We start from the raw sequence: 21377 nt of genomic DNA, 5'->3' as shown, positions 1-21377 counted from the left end.
TTTGATGGCTCTAGATACTGTCGTTTTTGTCACAATGCGAGAAACATACATGTATTCATGCAGATTCTTCATTATTTAATTTCTTTAAATATAATACAGGGCGATAGTATTTGGTAACAACAATTTGCAAGGAGACACGGACATTTATAGTAAAACAGCGCAAAATGCCGCTTCGAAACTAACAGCCTTTCTAGGCTACCGCCCCTTTGGGCTAATAAATTAAATGAACAGTTAGTAAAAAAAATCTTATGCAGAATTAAAAATAAATTAAAAAAATAATCACTATAAAATTCAAGCAAAATTAATTATTACGGTTAAATACAATTTTAATATTGGAATTCAATGTATAAAAGTTTTTAAGGAGTCAAAAGTGTATCACTATGATGTATTATAAAATATAATTGAAATAAAATTCCTTTATAGAAATTGTGTTATATTACTCATCTATAATTTTAAAAAAGCAGCACAATTTAGAATTTTAAACAAAACTTTCAAAAATTCGTTTTAAAATATTTTAATATTTTTTACTTATTTACACCAATAAAAAGCATAAAAATTGCAAGAGAAAATTGCTCGTTTGAAATTTTCTATTAGTTCAGATTTAAAATATTATTTTCTAAAAGAAGTAGTTACAAATTTCCTTACAGAATAGGAAAAGCTAAAAAAATATCCAGCCCTGAAAGCATGCAATAGTTTTATAATTATTTGGAACGTTAATTATGCTTGATAAATATGCTCAATTTTTAAAAATCAATCTCAATTTCAAAAATATAAATATGTAGAAATTCTAATTTGTGAAATGAGGCGCTAAAACTAGCTTTTTCATGACAATTATACACGCTGCAGAAGGCAACCACTGTTAAATTTCTGCAAGTCGTCCCAACTCCTTCGGATGTGATCAAGGTGACAGCCGGGAACGCCTCAGACGAGGGAGAAAACCCATTTGGGTTAGTCTATTTCTTATAAGGTCCATGGTTAGGGCTAGCCGAACCTATACGCAAACTGATGCCCCACAGTTGGCTTTCCTGAAAGCGGGTACTCCCAAGACCTTGTCTCCAAGCCGCCGATACTGAAGTCGGGAGACTAGCCGATTGACACCCGTCAGGACAAGAATGTGTCCCCCGTTTAGTTGAAGCAAAGGCCACAGTAGCGTGTTGGGGACAGTACCTCGCCCCTAAAGTACCAGAACTCTCCTTTCCAACGAAACGGGTCTGTACGCATAGCAAACACATCAGCAGTTTTCTTGCATTTCGAAAACTAAGAACAAGAGATGTATCAGCTTCTCATGACAAGTCCCAACCTCCGAAGAGGAAAACGAAAAGAAAGAAAAGGAAAACTTATAGCTAAGAAGAGGCGAAACAGAAAAGAGGATGATCACTGAGGCTCCAGGATCGTGATACCCATCTCACCAAGATGATGATCCCCTGAAGAGCTAGGATACCTCGGGATTGCCTTACCGCACTCACAAATAGGGAGACCCTGGGGGTAATTTTTATACCATAAAATTTTAATCATTTTCATAAAATACTAATTTTTTAAAATCTAATATAATAATAAAAACAGGATAACAAGAAAAGCATCAAGCAGCGTCTGAGCGAGAATAGAGGTAGAATCAAACTGCGCAGTTATCCAATATGGGAGCTTATTAAGAAAATACTTCGGTTTAAGTTCCGAATCAGTTACGTCATTAGTGTCATTAAGTCATATGTATGGACTAATCTAGAAAAGACGCAGTCCCGAAAGATTTATTTCTATTTTTATAATATAGAGGGGAATTACCCAAATTAAAAAGAGGAGTTAAGGACTATTGCTAATTTTAAATATAATTTATAGTTACATTGTATAATAAAGCATTTTTAAGTACATGAAAGAGAAAAAACAAAATTTATAGCTTTATAAATAACGTAAAAATCTAATAATTATATTTACTTAATATAAAGTTATTATGTAACTAATTTATGCAAAATTTTATGTATGATAGGTAATAAAATAACGCAAAATTAAGATATGTTACAAGTAAAAATTTTAATAATTTGTATGTTAACAGAAGTCCATTAATTACATAATCAATAAAATACTTTTTTTAATTAGAAAAATCAGAAATTAGCTAAGCTGCATTCGAACTCACAGTCCGCAGTGTCCACGGAAAATTTAGATACTTTGGTAAACGAGCCAAGCCCTCGAGCTAGCTGGACTTAGTCCAAGCATTGAAAACTCCTTAGCAATAGAAAATCGGAAATATAATCAAGTACAAACTGACGATAAATTAAACTTTTCTTGCTTGCCAGACTTCTCGGAACATAAGAATGCAATGATTCCCATAAATAAGAAGAATATTGTAGCAGATTTAGTTAATGCTAACAAATGAGGTAAAAAATACATCACTCTAATAACTTACAATAGCAATTCACTTGTATCGAGGTGAAAATATTTTCTATTTATAAAGAAATCAATCCGAAGTTATCTTCTTGATGAAATATCACATCACAAATTAAGTTTGTTAGAATAATAACAAAAACTCCAAGTGGTTCGCGCCTATTTTCAGTTAAACGCTGAGAATACCGCTATTGCTTTTCGAGCACGTGATCTCTACACGCAATTTTGGCTGTCTCCAAATATTTCTCCGCCGATAATGTATCCCGCCATGATTAATGTTCACGATTCCGAATCTGAAGCGCCAGAGATATGTTTCCTTGCGTAGATGGACTGGCGTAGGCGCCCCAGGAAGTGCAGAGATACTGTTGTTGCTGTGACTTATCTCACTTGTCTAACAGTAGCATCAGAAGAAGTCCACTAAATTCATCTTGGCAAGAGCCTTGAGCACCATACAGGTGGCAGTAAGACTTTGCTCAGTTCCGCCCCCAGTTTTGATGAAGAGCACCTCGGTAGGATGGATCCGAGGGTGTCCCCACCCCTCTTATCCTACCGCAGCCTCTCGAGAGGACCTTATGCTTGCTGCGTATTAAAAGTGTCTCCATGCCACAGAGATAGCATACATTTACAAACATCCATGCTTTCTCTGGGATTCGAATGCGTTCCCTCCGATACGGCAGTCAGCGTCGTTAACCACACTCCCGGTTGGACGGCTGCAGAGAAACTGTTTGGAAATACATCTCCTCGTGTAGACGGGACTTAAGAAATACCTCTTCAAAATTTCTAACGTATTTTTTTTAACCCTGCTGAATGCCTTCTTTTTGTTTAAACATCGGAATATACTCTAGTAGCCTTACTTTAAACTTTGAAGGAAATTTATTTAGATTTCATACAAATCAGATTTTTCATTACGCGAAAATCGTAAATCTGGACCCACAGCATGGTCTCATATCACCGTTGCTTGTGCTTAAATAGTGATGAATGGTCTCCAGAAACAAAAACGCTTGTGGCGCTGATTTTTTGTTTCTGGAGCAATCTGAAAACTTTGGCATATGGAGTCAGAATTCACTACAACTTCCAACTTAAAAATACACACTAGAGACAGTTATTAACACACTTCCATGAGTATATCCATAAATTGCCACAGAAGTGAAGAATTATTCTTCAACTGCACATTCAGCTTAACGGTAACTATTTTTAATTATAGCTTAACGGTAGCTAACGGTAGCTACCGTTCAGCTTAACGGTAGCTATTTTTAACTATATTCCGTATTTGTAAGATTTTCGTTTTAACTGATATAGACTTAAGGGACACTCTGCATAATTACACACACATATATATATATATACACACACGCTTGCACAGAACGGCACATAACGCTGCATGATAATTTTGTGAGGCGACACTTAAAATTGAAGCCTGCGTGTGATATGTGCACAAATAAAATACAGTCAATCACATGGTGCCTTCAGGGCTGTAGCAGATATGTACCTTTTGATGGTCATCAACGAACTAAGTTCGCATTCCAGTTACGCACAACAGTGGCCGAAAATGAACACAGCTCGCAATACGAATTTACGACTCACAGATATCGAGCGTATTTGAGAAGAAGAATTGCTTAAATTGCTTAATCTCGCACCCGCCGAAAGTTTAAGCATCTTAAACGCATTCCTCCTGAATGCGTACTTTTAAGTAATATATATATTCCGAGACTTTTGCCCATTCATTCCTAATGATATCGAAAAAGGAAAGGAATTAGGGCAGGTCGTTAAGGGATGAAATCACTTAAAGAAATTTGTTTATGAATCACAATCTTGAAGAAAATGATACCCAATTCCTAAAACACTGAAGTCTTAATATAGTAGCAACTCGGTTTGGGGGTTTCCTAAACGCAGATTTCAATGATGAAAAAGGGTATTGATGTAACAAGCGATCTGCCACTTTTGCCATAATATCTACTGTAGTGCAGACAGCACTAATACTCAAACAACTAAATCATACTAGGCTAGAGATCCTACGCAACATGCGGAGTACCACACCGCAAATGCTTGCATGTTGTCTAGCAGATGCATGGTGGAGGCCTGTCTAATAAAAGTGATAATTATCTTTTGGCCAAGCTGCGCACAATTAATAGTGTACATGACTCATGAAAACGGCCATAGCTTTTGTTTTGGAACACTCGAAACAATTTAAATTAAATGGAATTAAAAATTCAATAGGTTAGTAAATTAACTCAATGGAATCATTTTTATTTATGTGTTGTTAATTATTACCCCAAAGGGGCAATTTTCCCAGAAGGGCAATTAATTTCGTTTTGGCATTTTGCGTTGATTCAGTATAAACGGCGAATCACTTTTTAAATTGTTGCCACCAAATATTAGAACACTGTATTAGATTTAAAGAAATTAAATAATGAAGAATCTGCGTAAATGTATATACAGGGTGGTTTATAATTAAAGTTACACTTTGAAATGGTCATAAAAAGAAAACTACTGGACCAAATGCTATCAAACTTGGTAATCGTATAAAGGAGGTCATAGGAATTTATTTTCCGAGGGAAAAAAGTAAAAAAACTTTCCACCAGGGCAAAAATGGCGCTGTATGCAATAGTGTTAAACGAAATAAGACATGAAGACATCTGTTTAAAATGTGTTTAATCGCTTCTGGAGTGTTACAAAGCCTGTGTTATGTGTTACAGGAAGACAATATTTGAAACAATCTGAAAAGTGAAACGGACATTTAAAGTTTTCGACGCAAAATACAAAATCGAAATTAATATCCCTTCTGGGCTAACGTCCTTCGGGCTAAAAAAAATATGGAGGAATCTTTGGAATACCTTTAAAATGTGTGAAGTTTGATATGAATTTATTTAGTATTTATGATAAATAATACAGTTTCTAAACTACACGTATACGAAAATTATATGTTTACAAGAATTTTAACCGACAAAGTCAAAAATTAGAAACATTTCCATTTATTCTTTGTAAGACTATTATTTCGCTTTTTCTGCTTACTTTTCCTGAAACTTGTTCTGCTGTAAGTCTTTCCTATCTACTTTTATTAGTTATCTAAGCTCCATATTAACTCCCGAAAAGTTTTATGATGTTTACGTGACTAAGGCCAATCCAAGCCAAATGCCTGCGCATTTATGGCTTATATCATCATCATTTATGGCATCGAATACGCAACATTGGGTAAGATTATGTAATACCAAGATTCTGACTTTGCTCGCTGTAATTACGAGCAGTAATTCATATATATTTATACATATGTACACAAAAATAAAAAAAAAGCGCGAATGCAGTCTAGGATTGGATTTCATGCCTTTTGTTTTTCATTTTGATCTGAAAGTATCTTTGCAGCACATAAGCTGTCTACTATGTCTGTTGCTGAAGTATATATGTAATACTCGTTACCATAAAAAATGAACTTCGTTGGTTTGAACGCAACCTTGCAGCACAATTAAAATTACTGCAAAACAGAGATTAAATTGTTGACTGAAGATTTTCATGAGTAATGTGCATTCATATCTGACGATGCTCGCGCCTACAACCAACTCATCAAGTTTTAGCCATTTAGCCAACTAATATAATCAAAATATTGACCTATGCTAGATATCCCAATGGCTTTGTTCTAGTCTCTAGACATATGTGCAGTTCTCTCATGCTTATTTAAAGTACATACTGTAACACTTATGGGCTCCAGTAAAATGTAACACTTATCATAAAAAGCAAAGATGCAATAATAAATATGGTACTGTAAAATGCCTCCAGTTATCATAAACATAACTACTCTATGCTTTTCCTTTGGAGGCTCCTCCATTGTAATGCAGGCCTCCATTTAAACCAATGTAATTCTGATTCTTCTGCATCTTTAAATACAGACCTGACAGATCATCCTGTCTTAATAAAAACTCGAACTCCATTGAACCAAACGTTTTGGTCGCACACAAAGCTGGCTCACTTTCAGTTGACCTTACAAATTTACACAATGCATATTTTTTGGCTTTGAAAAAATGGGAAGTTTTCACTTCATGCTTGAAGGCGTTCAAATATATTAAATACTACTACAATATAGGAATTTAAATACTACTACAATACAGAAGTTTTCAGAAAATCTCACCTGAAAGACCCTATCAACATGATCTCTTGTTGTGTGGTCTTCAATCATAGGTTCCACTGCTTTACCCATAAGTTCATAAATTGATTGTACGATTCTAGACATTTCATCTTTCGTGATGTAGCCGTCACCGTTTATATCATATAAGCTGAACGCCCAACGGAGTTTCTCTTGTAAAGATCCTCTTGCTAGAACAGAAAGGCCAATTACAAAATCCTAGAATAAAAAATAAAGAAAAGTAAAATTAGGTGAGAAATAATAAGCACTTAACAATATAAAAGTTTTTCTGTTGTGTTAACAGAATGATTCTACAGTATTCTAATATTTGCCGTTATATGAGTAACAACAACCTTTGGGCATTCCCTTCTCCGTGAAACTGATCACAATGCAGATCCCCCCACTCCATAGAACCAGGTGCGGAGGTTCAACCTCCGCTCTGACCCTCAGAGAGAGAGGCGCACCGCTCAGGAGAAATCTCCCAGACGGCACTGGTCGTTAATTTGCTACCTACCAGTCGCTAGGGCTGCCCGTCGCAGTGGGACATTACCCAGCAAATCCGAGGATGTTACCCCCCGGGCTACTAGTGCCACGCCGCGCTGGGACGTGCCAGACCCCGAGGCCGGCCTATAAGTGACCTATCCCAGGGCCATCAGAACTACCAAGTTCATAAATTTTATACCCCCGTGGCCGAGACTGCCTAGGTACAGATCCTAGCCAAATAGCTTCCCAGAGTTCTCTACGTCGACCCCCGGGGGGATTATATGAGTAAGAAGAAGAAGAAGATTAAGGCATTTCCCGTATCGAGAACTCAATCTCATTCCGGGTCCACTCCCCCTTTGGGCACGTCGTAGTGGTTCAACCTCCACTATTACCCTCCAGGAGAGCAGCGCACCACCTGGGGACGCACCCCAGGCAGCACCGGTCGTCTAATGCTCCTACCAGTCGCTTGGGCGAGCCCGTCGCAGCGGGACATTACCCAGCGACCCCGGGGGAGAACCCCAGGTTACTAGTACCACGCCGCGCTAGGACGTGCCAGACTCCGGGGCCGGCCAATAAGTGACCTTTCCCAGAGCCTTCAGAACCACCAAGTTCATAAATTTTGTACCCCCGTGGCCGAGACTGCCTAGGTACAGATCCTAGCCAAATAGCTTCCCAGAGTTCTCTACGTCGACCCCCTGGGGGATTATATGAGTAAGAGGGGCAAAACTGTTAATACGCGAAATATGCATCTAACAATTTCAGATTTCATAGGTGTAGCGATAGTAAAATTTCGCACATGTCAAATTCATAAAAGATGAGAATAATCGAAAATTCTAGGGATTAGTTAATATGACCTTCAGATAATATTATGTTTTCCTGTGGGCTAGTTATTATTGACTAGTAAAGAAATAAAATTGTTTTAAGTACATACTTGTCATGAAACTGGTGACATATTTTATGATAAGAACAAGGAATACATATTATTTCAGATCTGCTTCATTTCAGTACAACTCCCGCCAGATGCTTTCTTCTACAAATATATATGCGCCAACAAATTAATACTTCCAGCGAGAAAACATATTTTCGTTTTCACCTCATTTCGAATGTTGTATAAAAGGTTTCTAAATAAAGAATAAGAAATATATGTCTGCCTTTAGTTAGTTATAGTTTCAATAAACAGAGAAATAAATAGAAGGATACACTTTGAAAACTTTCTGTTGATAATGCTTTAAAAACAAGAACATTATTATAAAAGATAAGATTTAGTTTGGTTTATTTAGTTATGCAAATCATTCGAGGGCTATCTGCCTAAGGGGAGGGATATCTTGGTGAAGTACTTTCTAATACAAGCTGGCTCGTATCTACGTTACACATGAGGAAAACCACGAAGACGCCTATGCAGCTAGCTCGTTTGCTGGAATTCGAACCCCAGACAGAACTACCACTGCTCAGCGACTTTATCGCTCTGCCACTGGTGGGCCTTATAACAGATTAAAAACATCACATATAATTTAACGATAGCCAATAAGCAGTTTTGGTGCATAAATCTTTCTGCAGAAAACTGTTTACCACGTGTTGTCTTAAAACGGAAAAGTTTCAAATGTTCATTACATTCTAATAAACAAAGTAAAAGAAGTTTCATGTATTCAAGCTTTAAATCAGCGGGGATATTCGAAAACAAATTTATTGACTTAGATTACTTTTAAGTACCTTCCACAGGAACTAATGATTTTTTTTCCCATATTGAAAGACTGAAAAGGAATTGCTCGGTTTTGGCAATCATTGATTTCGGTTGGTTTGGCTGGTATATTTGACTATGTCAAAGTACTTGAGGGTTATCTCTAAGGAAAGCTGGCTCATATCGATGTTACACATGGAAGAAAACCACGAAAACGCCCATGCAGCCAGCTCGTTCACCGGGATTCAAACACCATAGCGAACCACCAGTGTTCAGTGCCTGATTCCGTGCTGAGCAAAGCAACACTCGCTATTAAATCCGCAGTTGGCTATATGAAAATATTATTTATGCATTGCTCTGCGGATGAGTATGTCACTAAGTGAAATTTCGGATCTTTTGTGTTACAGGAGAACAAGCGCCAAACAATTTTCTCCAGAAAGTTACATGCGTGAAAGTTTATTATCGGCTACTATTAAATTAAATGTGCTGTCTTAAAATAACGATGTTTTCAAAGCAGGCAGTCAACAGAAAGCTTAAAGTGCGTTATTCTCTTTCACTTTGTGTTTATTAAAATACTTATTTTAAAAGATAGATATTATAAGCAGGAATATTTACAACGTTCCAAATAGGAAGTAGATTACTAGTTCTCCCATACTGCTTTTATATAAGCAAAGTACAGTGCGTAACCTTAAAATTCATAGAACGCATTTAGTGTTTGATATCGATAATATACATTACACATTTAGAATTTTGTATCCTTAAAGATACCAACATTTTCCTCTGTGGGTGACAAAGTGCGTTCCATACGGTTGGAGCCATGTCATTAAAATAATGATTTTATGACTCATGTAATTGGTTCTCACCAGATAGCTCGTGAAGGGTCTTAGCTATGACGTAAGGAGTTTGCTGTGTTATTGATCTTCAACGCGTTAAGACATCGTAATCCAAATTTTCGCTTTTCTTCACGTACATCTATCACTATCTGAAACAGTTCTTATAGAAATGTATGTCGGAAAAGGGCCATGACCCATTTAGTTATATATTAGTTTAGTTTTAAGTTGATGCTTTCTCTTTCTTTGTCTACAGAGCACAAAATTCATAGTCTTTCTTAGAAGATTGTATCTCACTTCATTTGCGGCCCACCAGCCATCCAGCTGTAAAGTCCCTGAACGTTGGTAGTTCGGTCCAAGGTTAGAAAACGGCGAACAGTCTGGTTGCATGGACGTTTTCGTGATTTTCCAACCTGTAACATGGATACTTGCCAACTTTCCTTAGAAAGTCCTCCACGAAGATGTCCCTGCCCTTAGGCAGATAGCCCTCGGGTGCTTGCTGTAATTACCAAACCACAACACTTTTCATTTGCTAAACATCTTTTGAAAGCATGTTTATTTTATAGGAAATTTGAGACTTGGATGAGGGTTGTTGCCTTGATACTTTAGGCTGATTATTAACTAGTTATTCGGTTTGATGCTGATTATTTAGACAGTAGATTCATTTCATTGTATTGCCTGCATGAGCTTCGGCACTTTTAATGCAGATATTTAATTGATGGTTATTTCAGAAGGTAGTGAACAGTTCTTTCACTATTGGGCATTTATATTTCTTGTTCAGACGAAGGTGAAGAGCCGAGACGCAGTCTGAAAATTTTTTAAGTGTTAAAAACTGATTGTTGATTGCTTGCGTTATAGCACTTTTAGCGACTATTATGGATTGTAATACACTATTCTATGGAAACTGGGATATTTCCCATGTGATTTTATTAAGTTGATAGAGCACATATATCACCGACGCTGAATCCACTTTGCCATCTATTTTTGAGCCATCGTGAATGCACCTGTATGCTTACAGATTGCCCTGGTGCTTTCAAACTGATCGTTAAATTTATACCGGTAGCGGGATGCCTCATGATAAGAAAATCCGGAATTTTTTTACATGATAAGAAGATAAAATGTAATAATATTATATATTTGCCGAAATCTTCCACCCACAGTGTTGGTACTACTTTCATAAAATTCTCAACCTTATTTTAAATAAATCTGGAAATGCAGAGTGATCATGAAAACCTTCCCCGATTATACGACACCCTAGCGGCCTGTCAACTCAACCAGTCGAAATGAAATTTCAGATATCGTTATTTGAAGGTATGAGCTCGAGATTGTGATAATTTAAAACAATAGAACGCCCACGGTTAGGGTTAGAGTGAAAACGTTTCGAGAGCCAACACCGACTTTTTTTCCGGCGCAAATTGATCAGCGCATTAAAAAGCTATACACGTGTGACAAAAATTGCCGGCAAAAAACATTTGCAAAAACGAGATCATCATTTCTCACCAGATAGCGGATATTATGGATGGATGAGACGCATTTTCACATAATTGGGAGCATAAAGTCAAAGAACTACATTCATTGTGCTGACAAAAATTCTGACGATGTGGCACTAGCCCCTCTACACGAAGCTGGATGGAAGCCATAATGGTGCTTTTCCTCTCATAGCTATATATGTGTTTTGTAAGAGCCTGAACAGCAGTTTGGAGATACAGTCATCTCCCATAACTTTGCAGTTTCGCAACCACCACGACCCGCTGATCTCGCTCAGATGGATTTCTGGTTCTGGAGCTATTTAGAAATCTAAGGTGTACACATCAAATCCACGAGATTCATCAGAATTGAAAGATGCCATAAAACTTGAAGTTATGCAGATTCCTCCTGCAATGTTACATTCGTCATTGTTATCAACAATATCCCACATGCAATGCCTTATCTTCTGCAGATGTGGGCACATTGAAAATTTGTAATTCCAATAAAAGTTTTTTCCCTTCCTTCTCTTGTGTCGTCAGTTGTCCTTTACAGTTCTCTTCTTTGGAAATATTTTACGCTGACAATTTTCATCACACATTGCGCCATTTGTAGTTTTACAGTGTTCTGATCAATATACGCAGGAAAAAAAGTGGATATTGCCTTTGACCGTGAGAGCTCTAGAGGTTTAAATCATTACAATCTCGAGGATACCTTCAAATAATCAAACAATTCAAATAATAACATCTGAAATTTCATTTCGATTGGTTGAGCGGATAGGCCTCAAGGGTTTCATATATCGGAGAAGTTTTTTATGACCTTTCTGTATATGGAAAATTAGAAGTATACGTGTAACGTCAATATTTAAGCAAATAAAGCCTTTAGCCCTCCCTTTTTAACATTCTGTAGATTGAAACTTGTTTTACTTAATTAAATTCTCAAACTCATTAGAGCCCGAAAAGTGAAACGTACTTACAGTGAAAGTTATCGCTCCTGTGTTGTCATGGTCGAAAGAGTTGAACACATAGTGGGCATATTGTGCAGTTTCAGCTCCTTTCGGAAAGTATTGAGCATATATGCCTTTAAAGGTCTCCTCCCTGACCATGCCATTAGGACACTCCTAATGAGACAAAAAGGAAAACACAAGCAGATAAAAGGATTATTTTTAGATCAAACATTTTGGAATCTACTTATTTTAATATATAAATTTTTCTCTCAATTATAGTTAATATTAGTTTGTAATAAATTCATAATAAAATTAGGAGTCTTAATTATTTTCAGTGCAGTCATTTCCTTCTAGAGCAAAAATGTTTTATTTTAAAATTCTTAATTAAACATGTCAAAGTTATTTGGAGAAAAGATGCTTTCCTAAAACTGCAACTCGATAAGCGACTTGCATTCATTTCTTAAAGAATTTGCATAGATCTAGCGTAGTAGTTCATTCTTACACGTGCTTTTTGTTCATCGCTATGGAATTTTTATAAGGCTAGAGACGTTGTTATTTTTGTCTTACTCTTTTATGGTTTTGGTTTTTTTAGTTTATTAGATTACGGCAAAGCACTCGAGGGCTATCTGCCTTAAGGGAGGGATGCCTTCGTGGAGGACTTTTTAAGGGAAACTGGCTCGTATACATGTTACACATGGGGAAAACCACGAAAACACCCATACAGCCAGCCCGTTCGCGGGATTCGAACCTCGGATTACCAGTGTTCAGCGACGTTACCGCTCGGCCGCTGGTGGGCTGTCTTCTTTAATACATACTTTTAATTATGCCAATCATCTTTACAAAGCACTATTTTATGCTAAAGAGAATAATTTGCTTTTTAAAATAAGGCTATAATCATTAATATTTCAGAATAATTAAGACTAACTTCATAAAGAGAAAACTATCTAAGATTCGAGTAACTGGAAACAACATCACCTCTATTTAATTACAGATGAAGACATAAAAAAGGTAGTCTAATATCTTTTCACAGTACTTTCAGCTCGAAGGTCTCTAGAGGTCAAAGGATGCTCTAACTCATGACTGTAATCTTGAGAAGGCTTAAAGTGGTGTTTAAAGGTTATATTTCATTTTCTAAAAGTTAACAACTTTTAGTTTATGTGCTGGTAGAGATTCGTATCACTCACCAGCTGGGGTGCTAACATTCTCCACGACTGCACGCTTAAAGAATGCGGCAATTCTTCAAATTATCAATTTATTACATTATAAGGTATTTCTCCCACCTTCTTGGCATGCCTTCGTGGTGTGGTGGTCTGCACGCTGGGCGCGTATTCCAGAGATCCGTGGTTCAATTCTCGGCGAAGGCATTGCATATTTTTCATGACTCCTGTTTCTAAAAAAATACCTAATGTCTCTACAGCATTAGAGATGTTCGTCTGCGTCAAAACGATGAAAATGTATTGCTGATTCCATACAGATTATACAGGCTATGGAACAATTAAAATGGAACAACTAAAAACACTTAAAGAAAACATAAAACATTAGACTTTAACATTAGACTAACATAAACTTTATGCTTGTATGTTAAGGATACTGTTATCAGTGCAACTCAAAACTTCCATAAGCTCAAAAGTTACATTGTTAAGTGTGTTGGCTACAATAACAAATGACAGCAATTTAGAACAATGTAATGGCTAGTGGAGGTGGAGTAACAATCGGTATGCTCTAACAAACAACGGCAAAAATTCGTTTATTCTGTTACTATTGCTAAGGTAGCTAAAAGGTCACAAAGAATACATTAAAGTAATAACTTGTTTAAGTTTTCCTTCATTTCACGTATTAGGTTTTGCTACTAGCGATTTTAAGATTGAAGACATTGGAAGTCCCGTCAGCTATTTTAAATAGCCCTACACTATTCACAGGAAAAAACGTTTAACTCTATCATATAGTTCTGAGAAAATATAATTATTTACTTTTACAACATAAATTCAATAATGATGAAATTTTCTGCATACGGTAAGAATGTTTTAGAGGAAAAAATAAATGTATTCTTTTATTTAACATATTATGCAGTTTCGTTTCTGATTACTAATATGTCATCAGGTGAAGGCTTTTGATCACGCGTTATATGCCGGTCGTCGGGCAAGAAACGATAATGCTGAAATGAGATGTTATGAATATTCATTTTCAAACTGTGGAATAGCAGAAGTTGAATTTCAAGACTTATTTATTGAAAAATTTTAAATATCTGCTAATGGATTAAGATTATAAGAAAATGGTTTTCGTGCTATTTGGCAATGACAGAAAATTAGTTTGGGTTTTTAATAACAACAAAGCACTCGAGGGCTATCTGCCTAAGGGAAGGCATGTCTTCGTGGAGGGCTCTGTAGGGAAAACTGGCAGGTATGCATGTTACACATGGGAAAAACCGCAAGTGCAACCAGACCGTTCGCCGGGACTCGAACCCTGGAGTAAATTAGTAGTATTCAGGGACAACTACTCGGCTGCTGTTTGACTTACTCTTTGGAGAGGATTTTCAAAATTAATGTTATGCATGTTTTTAAATTATATGCTATGTACGTCTAGTCTTAAATCAAGCAGGGAACTTCAGTATAGATCATTTATGTTGACTTTATTAAGAAACTGAGGATTTCCAATTCTTTCTTTTTTTGTGTAAAATAATTTATTCTCTTTTTAAAACAAATATTAATGTTTCAGGCTCACTTGTAATGCTATTACTGAAACTAGTACTCTAGAAGATATTTTATCTGTTTTAAAAAAATTATTTCGTTCCGTTCTTTAAAAAAAAAAAAAAAATGGGATTGCATTTTAAAAACAGTAAACAGATATATACGCCGTATATATATGCACCTTTCTTTTTTCTTCTGAATATACGTTTACGTTTCACTATTTACATAAAAATAATAATTACCATATTTAATGTCTCCGACAAATGACCTCTTATGGAGCGGTGGCCCACATTAGAGAACATATGGTTTAAGAAGTACAGAAACAAACGAAGTGAATATCATGGTATGTGATATAACATGCAAAGAGTGTTCCTGTCACCTTGATTTATTTATGCGTACATTATTCAATCCATTACCACTCTTTCGCTGAGTTATCCTTTCACGAAAATGAACTCAACTTTAGCAAATGAATAACTTATTGTAAATCCATCTAAAGTTTACGAATTTAAATAAAGCAGTAAATAACTAAATAAAGCAATAAATAAGCAGTCGCAGGATAACAGACCAAAATTAAAGAAAGACCAAAATTAGTGGGTATACAAAAAGGAACTCCAAAATTCAAATCTATGTGAACAAAGCAACGCTATTAACTTTCACTTAACAATCTCTCCCTGCAATTAAGCTTTAGTCAAACATTAACTTCTTTAAGATTAATCTAACTTAACTTCCGGGCATATAATACAGAATTTATTTAATTCTTCTCAAGTAGTACGTCGAGTACAAGATAAAAGGAACGGGACAAAAGATTAAATAAAAACTCTTTATTAAAATAAACAAACTTGCCAACATTTCCTATAAGAGTAGTGTGATTAAAATAATCTATTTTTTTAAGTAACAAAAAGAAGCAATTCATTCCACAATGGAAAAAAAAGGAACTTGATATTCCATTAATTATACAGTTTTTTGGTTCAAATCGAAAGCTTTATATGTTCTTAAAATCATGAAAGTTATTCATCAGAGTATATATTTTCTGCCCATCAGAACTACAAGACTGAAATAAGAGAGCTGGTTTCTGAGTGGGATTCCATTTTTCATGTAGATAACTTGAAACCTTAAATCTGTGATTCATGTTGAAAAAAAAATGGAGTTGTAGAGATATTAGGTATTTTTAGAAGCAAGCAAGATGAAAAATGAGCAAACGCCTTCGCCGAGAATCGAACAACGGACCTCTGGAATACCGGCCCAGCATGCTGACCACCACGCTCCGAAGGCATGCTAGGAAGGCGGGAGAAATACGTTATAGAGTGTAGAAACTCAGTTAAAAGCGACGGAACTACTCTTAGGTCGCCATATGCGGCGATAAATTTCTCGCCAAACAGTTTTGGGGAGAAACTTCACGCCGCCATATTACTTCCTAAATTTTTTGTCTACATTTCGAACTTTTAGCCTAAAATGTCTGCAAAAACCACGTTTTGAACACACAATTTAAGCTAAAAATCCGAAACAGAAAAAAAATTTAAAAAAAAAAAAAAAAATTAGATAGCAAAAACGTGAAGTTTCTAACCAAAAATATTCGATATAAGAATCCATGTACATTGTGATATGTTTTAACTTGAAAAAAAATCATAGAATTACGCAATCTATGCAGCGAAGGAATCTACGAACTACGCATACCTAGCTTAAATAAATTAACAAAAAACAATAAATTTCAAAGAATACCATACACACAGCTTTCTGTTTAAACTTTAAAAAAAATCTACGAATTGCACAATCTAGGCAGCGAAGGAATCTACGAACTACGCACACCTCGCTTTAATAAATGAACTACACAACAATAAATTTCAAGAATATCGTGTATACAGCATTCTGTTGAAACTTTAAAAAACATCTACGAATTGCACAATCTAGGCATTGCGCACTAATCAACAAAATAAACTAAAATAACTAAAATAAATTTCAAACAATTAAAAAAACAACAATAACGACAGAAATTCATACTATAAAAACAATGAACGTAACATTCTACTAAATAAGAACAAGAATAAAACAAAATGCACTTACCATAAATAAATGCTCCTTCGAACAACAGAAATACCAATTTCAAACATCACCAAAACAATTTCACCCCAAATTTGTTAAAAGCATCTTCTCCCTTTTCAGAACAACGATGAAAAAGTATATAAACCACCAAATAAAACTCCAAATCGCATTTCCGATTATAAGTCGGCAACGTCGCTTTAACACGCCGCCACGTAATCTCTATCGTATTTATATGACAGCCAGACTCACTATCCACAAAATCGATACTATATTTCACCAATAAATGTTCAAAAACCTTCTTCTAAATACTTGTAAAATTTCCAGCCACCCGAAAAAAATAGTTGTACCAGGCACGCGACTAAAATTTTGCCAACACGTTATAAATCACTTAATTACTACACGAACCAATTAGCATATCCAAGTTTCCACGTAAAAAGGGTTGCCACAGAAACCAACATCACCCGCAGAACAGAACGCGCAATCTTGCCAAAAACCAGCGCACAACACATATCGCCGCATTTGGCAACCTTAGGGCGCATATAAGAGTAGAGCCTATTTTACCTCACCTGTAGCGGATCCTGGCTTTTTTTCAAACTGACTTCCGATACTGACTAGAAGATGTCTTAAATAAAAATAATGAATTATATAAAAAGCTTTTTTTCAATATATATAGGTTAACTGACAGGAATTTGAGCTCTTTTAATATGCACATTATTGTGATACAGTTACCACTCAAAACACGAATAATGTAACAGTGCATTTTATTATTTAAATACTCATAAATGCTTCCAAACTCAGGATCCTTACCCAGTTCGGTTATTACAGTTTCTCGGGAATTTATTGTACATGCTGTGAGCATTGCCACCTTTACAGTATTACTTCTTCATCTATTTTAATTCTGGATAGGGCATCTGCTACGATATTTTCCTTTCCGGGGGTATGCTTAATTACCAGATTATATTCTTGTAGCTTGAGTGCCCATCTTATTAACCTTGGGAATAAGTTTTTCCCTGAGTACAATCTAGTTACCGCCGCATGATCAGAGTACACTGTTATTGGCGCCTTTCCAAAATAGACTCGGAACTTTTGCACTGCTAACAGAACTGCAAGTACCTCTCTCTCGGTCGCGGAATAGTTTCTTTGTGTTTGATTTAAAGTTCGGCTAAAAAATGCCACGGGCTGCTGATTTTGTGAAAGTACCGCTCCTACCGCATAATCCGAAGCATCCGCTGAAATTTCTAAATTCTCATCCTTTTCAGGAAATTTCAACACAGGGGCTTGCGTTAATGCTTGCTTTAATTTTTCGAACGCACTATTGGCTTCGGCCGTCCACGAGAATCTTGCCTTTTTCCTTTTTAATTTTAACAATGGTTCAGCAATAGCTGCAAAATCTTTTATAAAGGACCTATAATATGAACAAAGTCCTAGAAAAGAAGAGAGCTTCTTCGCCGTGTTTGGAGTCGGATACTTTTGTACAGCAATTATTTTTGATTCGTCTGTCTCGATTCCTTTCTGAGATATTTTGTAACCTAAATATTTTAATTCAGGGGCAGCAAATTTGCACTTTTCGACATTAACTTTTAGACCGGCCTCATTTAATAAAGAAAACACCTGTCTTAAATCCTGTACATGTTGGTCGAGATTATCACTAGTAATAATGATATCGTCTAAATAGATAAATGTGGACTTTCTAAGAACAGGCCTTAACACAATGTCCATACATCGCTGAAATGTTGCCGGTGCCCCTGAAAGGCCAAACGGCATACGCAGAAATGCATAAGTGCCAGACTTGGTTATAAAAGCAGTCTTAGGCACGTCCTCAGGCCTAACCCCTATTTGAAAATAACCAGTCGTTAAGTCTAAAGTCGTCATATATTTGGTGGATGTTACGTTCCTTAGAATTTCTTCAATAATAGGTAACGGATATACCGGATATTTAGTTATGGAGTTTAATTTACGGTAGTCAATTGCGAATCTCCACCTTTTTGATGTGTCAAAGGATAGTCATTATTTTTCTTACATAAAACCACCGGGCTAGCATAACTACTTGAGATGGGCGTTATGATCTTTTTACGTAGCATATCGGTGATATGCCATTCTATAATTTTTTCCTTATTCTTATCATACCGGTATGCTTTGTGGCGAACTGGCATTGAATCTCCGGTGTCAATACTATGGTTAGTAACCTGAGTAAATCCTGGAATATCACTAAATAACGAAGCAAATTCACTTACCACTTGTCGGATTCTTCGTTGCTCTTCATTAGGCAGGTGGTCAAAGTTTAACATCGGCGGTTCAGCCTTTTCTTCTCGAACTGGTTTCATTGTCAGCTTAAGGGACGCTTCATTAAAATCCAGCGTTGCTTGTGCCTCTGAAAGAAAATCTATTCCTAAGATAATATGTGCTTGCAGATTCTTTACTATGAAAAACATAACCTTTACTTGTTCGTCCTTGATACGGATGTATAGTGGTAATTTACCTATGCACTTACATCTTTCTCCTTGCGCCGCTAACACTGTCGTATTATCCGAATTATATATGCGGTATTTCCGAAAATACTTCCTAAAAAAATCTTCTGCCACACAGGAACACTGCGCGCCTGTATCCAGGAGTGCGGTGGCTGGGATATTATTCACCAACACTTCAATCTTCGGAAGAGTCAAATTTTTCACCATTACTGTATTTAACTTGAAGGAAGAGGGGTTTTCTTGGCCTTCGGATTTCCGCACCCTCCCGTCAGCAGAAATCCGTTTTAGTTTAAATCCATGCTTTCCTTCTTTTTCCACTGGCCTTGAGACTTTTTTTCTGGATTGCCATTGAACTGTCGACGTTCGCCGGCTGTTTTTGAATGCTCGGGTTTCCTTGCCCACTGATTCGCTTTGCTTCCGTGTGCTTGACTTTGCTGTGGTCTTGGCGCACCAAATTGGTTTCGTTGTTGATATTGGCGTCTTCTTTCAATGTCCGCCGTTCTTCTACTTTCAAACTGGATTGCTAGCTCAAATAACTTTTCCAGTGTAGTCGGATTTCTTAATTCAATAAAGTCTTGCATTAAATGTTGCTTCTGGTTTCATCGAAGCGCGCATGGTCTGGACGATGTACCCAAATCCTTCCAGGGCGGCAGCTGGCATTTCTGGATTCTGAGCCGCTTCTGCAGGCAGCATAGGTTCTTCTTGAAACTCGGCCATGGTTATTCTTCTTCGTTGGGCGCCACTATCAGATTCAATGTTCCGTCTTACTTTCTTTGGGAACATGCAAGGACCTGACTCGGAACAGGGAGCTTACTAAAGCTATGTTCAATAAATGTGGGAAGTAGACAGGATACACAGGAAGGGTATACAAAACCCTTTATTTTTCACTCTTTACAATTATTTCCGTACTTCGGAATACAGAGACCAACTACTTGTGGTCTGAACGTAAGAATATAAAAATATAACTAAACTCTAACTTAAATTTGGAATAATAAACGTGGAAGATTGGCCTTATATTAACAGGAAGCCGTATGTAGTACAGAGAACTGTTAACACTACAATACGTTTAAAATTATCACGAAGATTAAACCTCTGGCCTGGAAGGCAACCAGCAACCGAGTAAAACTTCTAAGGTAAGCGGCCTGCTTCGACTAACTGCTTCCTCTCTCTCGCTTGGCAAAAAGCCACAACTTAAGTACTTGGCGTTCGCCAGACAAATTTTGCATAAATAAGTTAACGCTTTTAATTCTGGCCGGAAGTAGAAAATAAGAAGTGATAGTAAAGATTTAAAATAAAATAAACGTTAGTAAAACTTAAGATCCTTACAACATTATGAGCGATAAGATGCCTAATCATTTCTTTCTGTGAATCTGAAACTTTACTGAACTTGAAAGCTTTTTCGATAGGAGCCAAAATCTTTGGAATCGAGGGTTTACATGTTTGTGAGAAGTTAAAATTATGTTTTAGAATTCTCTCTAGTTCTTCTGAAAGACTAACATTAGACTAACATTAGACTTCTTAGTATTCCTAAGTTCAAGCCCAAATGGAGGCTTTATTGTAAACTCCAAGAAGGAATCGTCTGTTAATTTTATTTTGAATAATAAAGAATTTGAGTCTTGAGTTCTGCTCTTTCTGCTCTCTCTCTTCACTGAACTAAGCGATTATTCGCTTATCAGTTCTTAAGGTTCCTCATTTTCAGCTTTAACGTAAAGGCAGGAATCTTACAAGATATATGGGAAACTTCCCTTCGCCATCATATTTTCGGAAAGAAATTAAAAGGATTATACTATTCTTCTTCTTCAAACCAACTTTAATTAAATATATCCTAACTCAGTATGGACGTTTTTAGATACATGCGAAGAAATTAACAATTAAAAAAACGCCCCGGATATCTTCTTTTCACCTAGTACACTATAGAATGGCATAGTTTAACAATTTAATTGTATTTTGGAACCGTGAACCTTATAGCATTTTATAAGCACGGATTATTAAAGCGTAAACTATAAACCAAAATAAAGCGTACAGAAATATGGAAAAATAAAATGCTTTTAAGAAATCTGCATTAATTTGAGAATCAGCTGTAAAGTTTCTGACTGTTAGATTCTGCAAAGGTATATTTAATAATTTAAAGCTGTAAAAGTCATAAGTTTCCACAAAAATTACTAAAAAGGGTACTATTTGGAAGAAAATTAGCTGTTAAGTAGAAATAGCTCAATTAAGCAGACTCTCATGAAGAGACGACTAATAGTGTGCTGTGTATTCCTATATGACATTTCAAACACTTTTCGCGT

General features: G+C 36.2%; 1 protein-coding gene across 1 annotated transcript in view; it reads right to left on the bottom strand.

Moving 5' to 3' along the window:
• The window catches only part of LOC118193197 (A-type potassium channel modulatory protein KCNIP1-like), a 163579-nt gene that overhangs the window by 37269 nt on the left and 104933 nt on the right, over window positions 1-21377 (bottom strand). The window contains exons 6-7 of the mRNA XM_035364248.2: window positions 11922-12065; window positions 6497-6709 (exon numbers count right to left, since the gene is read on the bottom strand). Coding sequence (XP_035220139.1) covers window positions 6497-6709; window positions 11922-12065 — 357 coding nt within the window. The remainder of the gene's footprint in view (window positions 1-6496; window positions 6710-11921; window positions 12066-21377) is intronic.

This window comes from Stegodyphus dumicola, chromosome X2 (genome assembly GCF_044657685.1).
Source record: "Stegodyphus dumicola isolate Sdum_Otavi_A_Nest chromosome X2, ASM4465768v1".
Taxonomy (NCBI): Eukaryota; Metazoa; Arthropoda; class Arachnida; order Araneae; family Eresidae; genus Stegodyphus; species Stegodyphus dumicola.
Note: the sequence above shows the minus strand (reverse complement) of the source record. Positions and strands in the feature narration are given on the sequence as shown.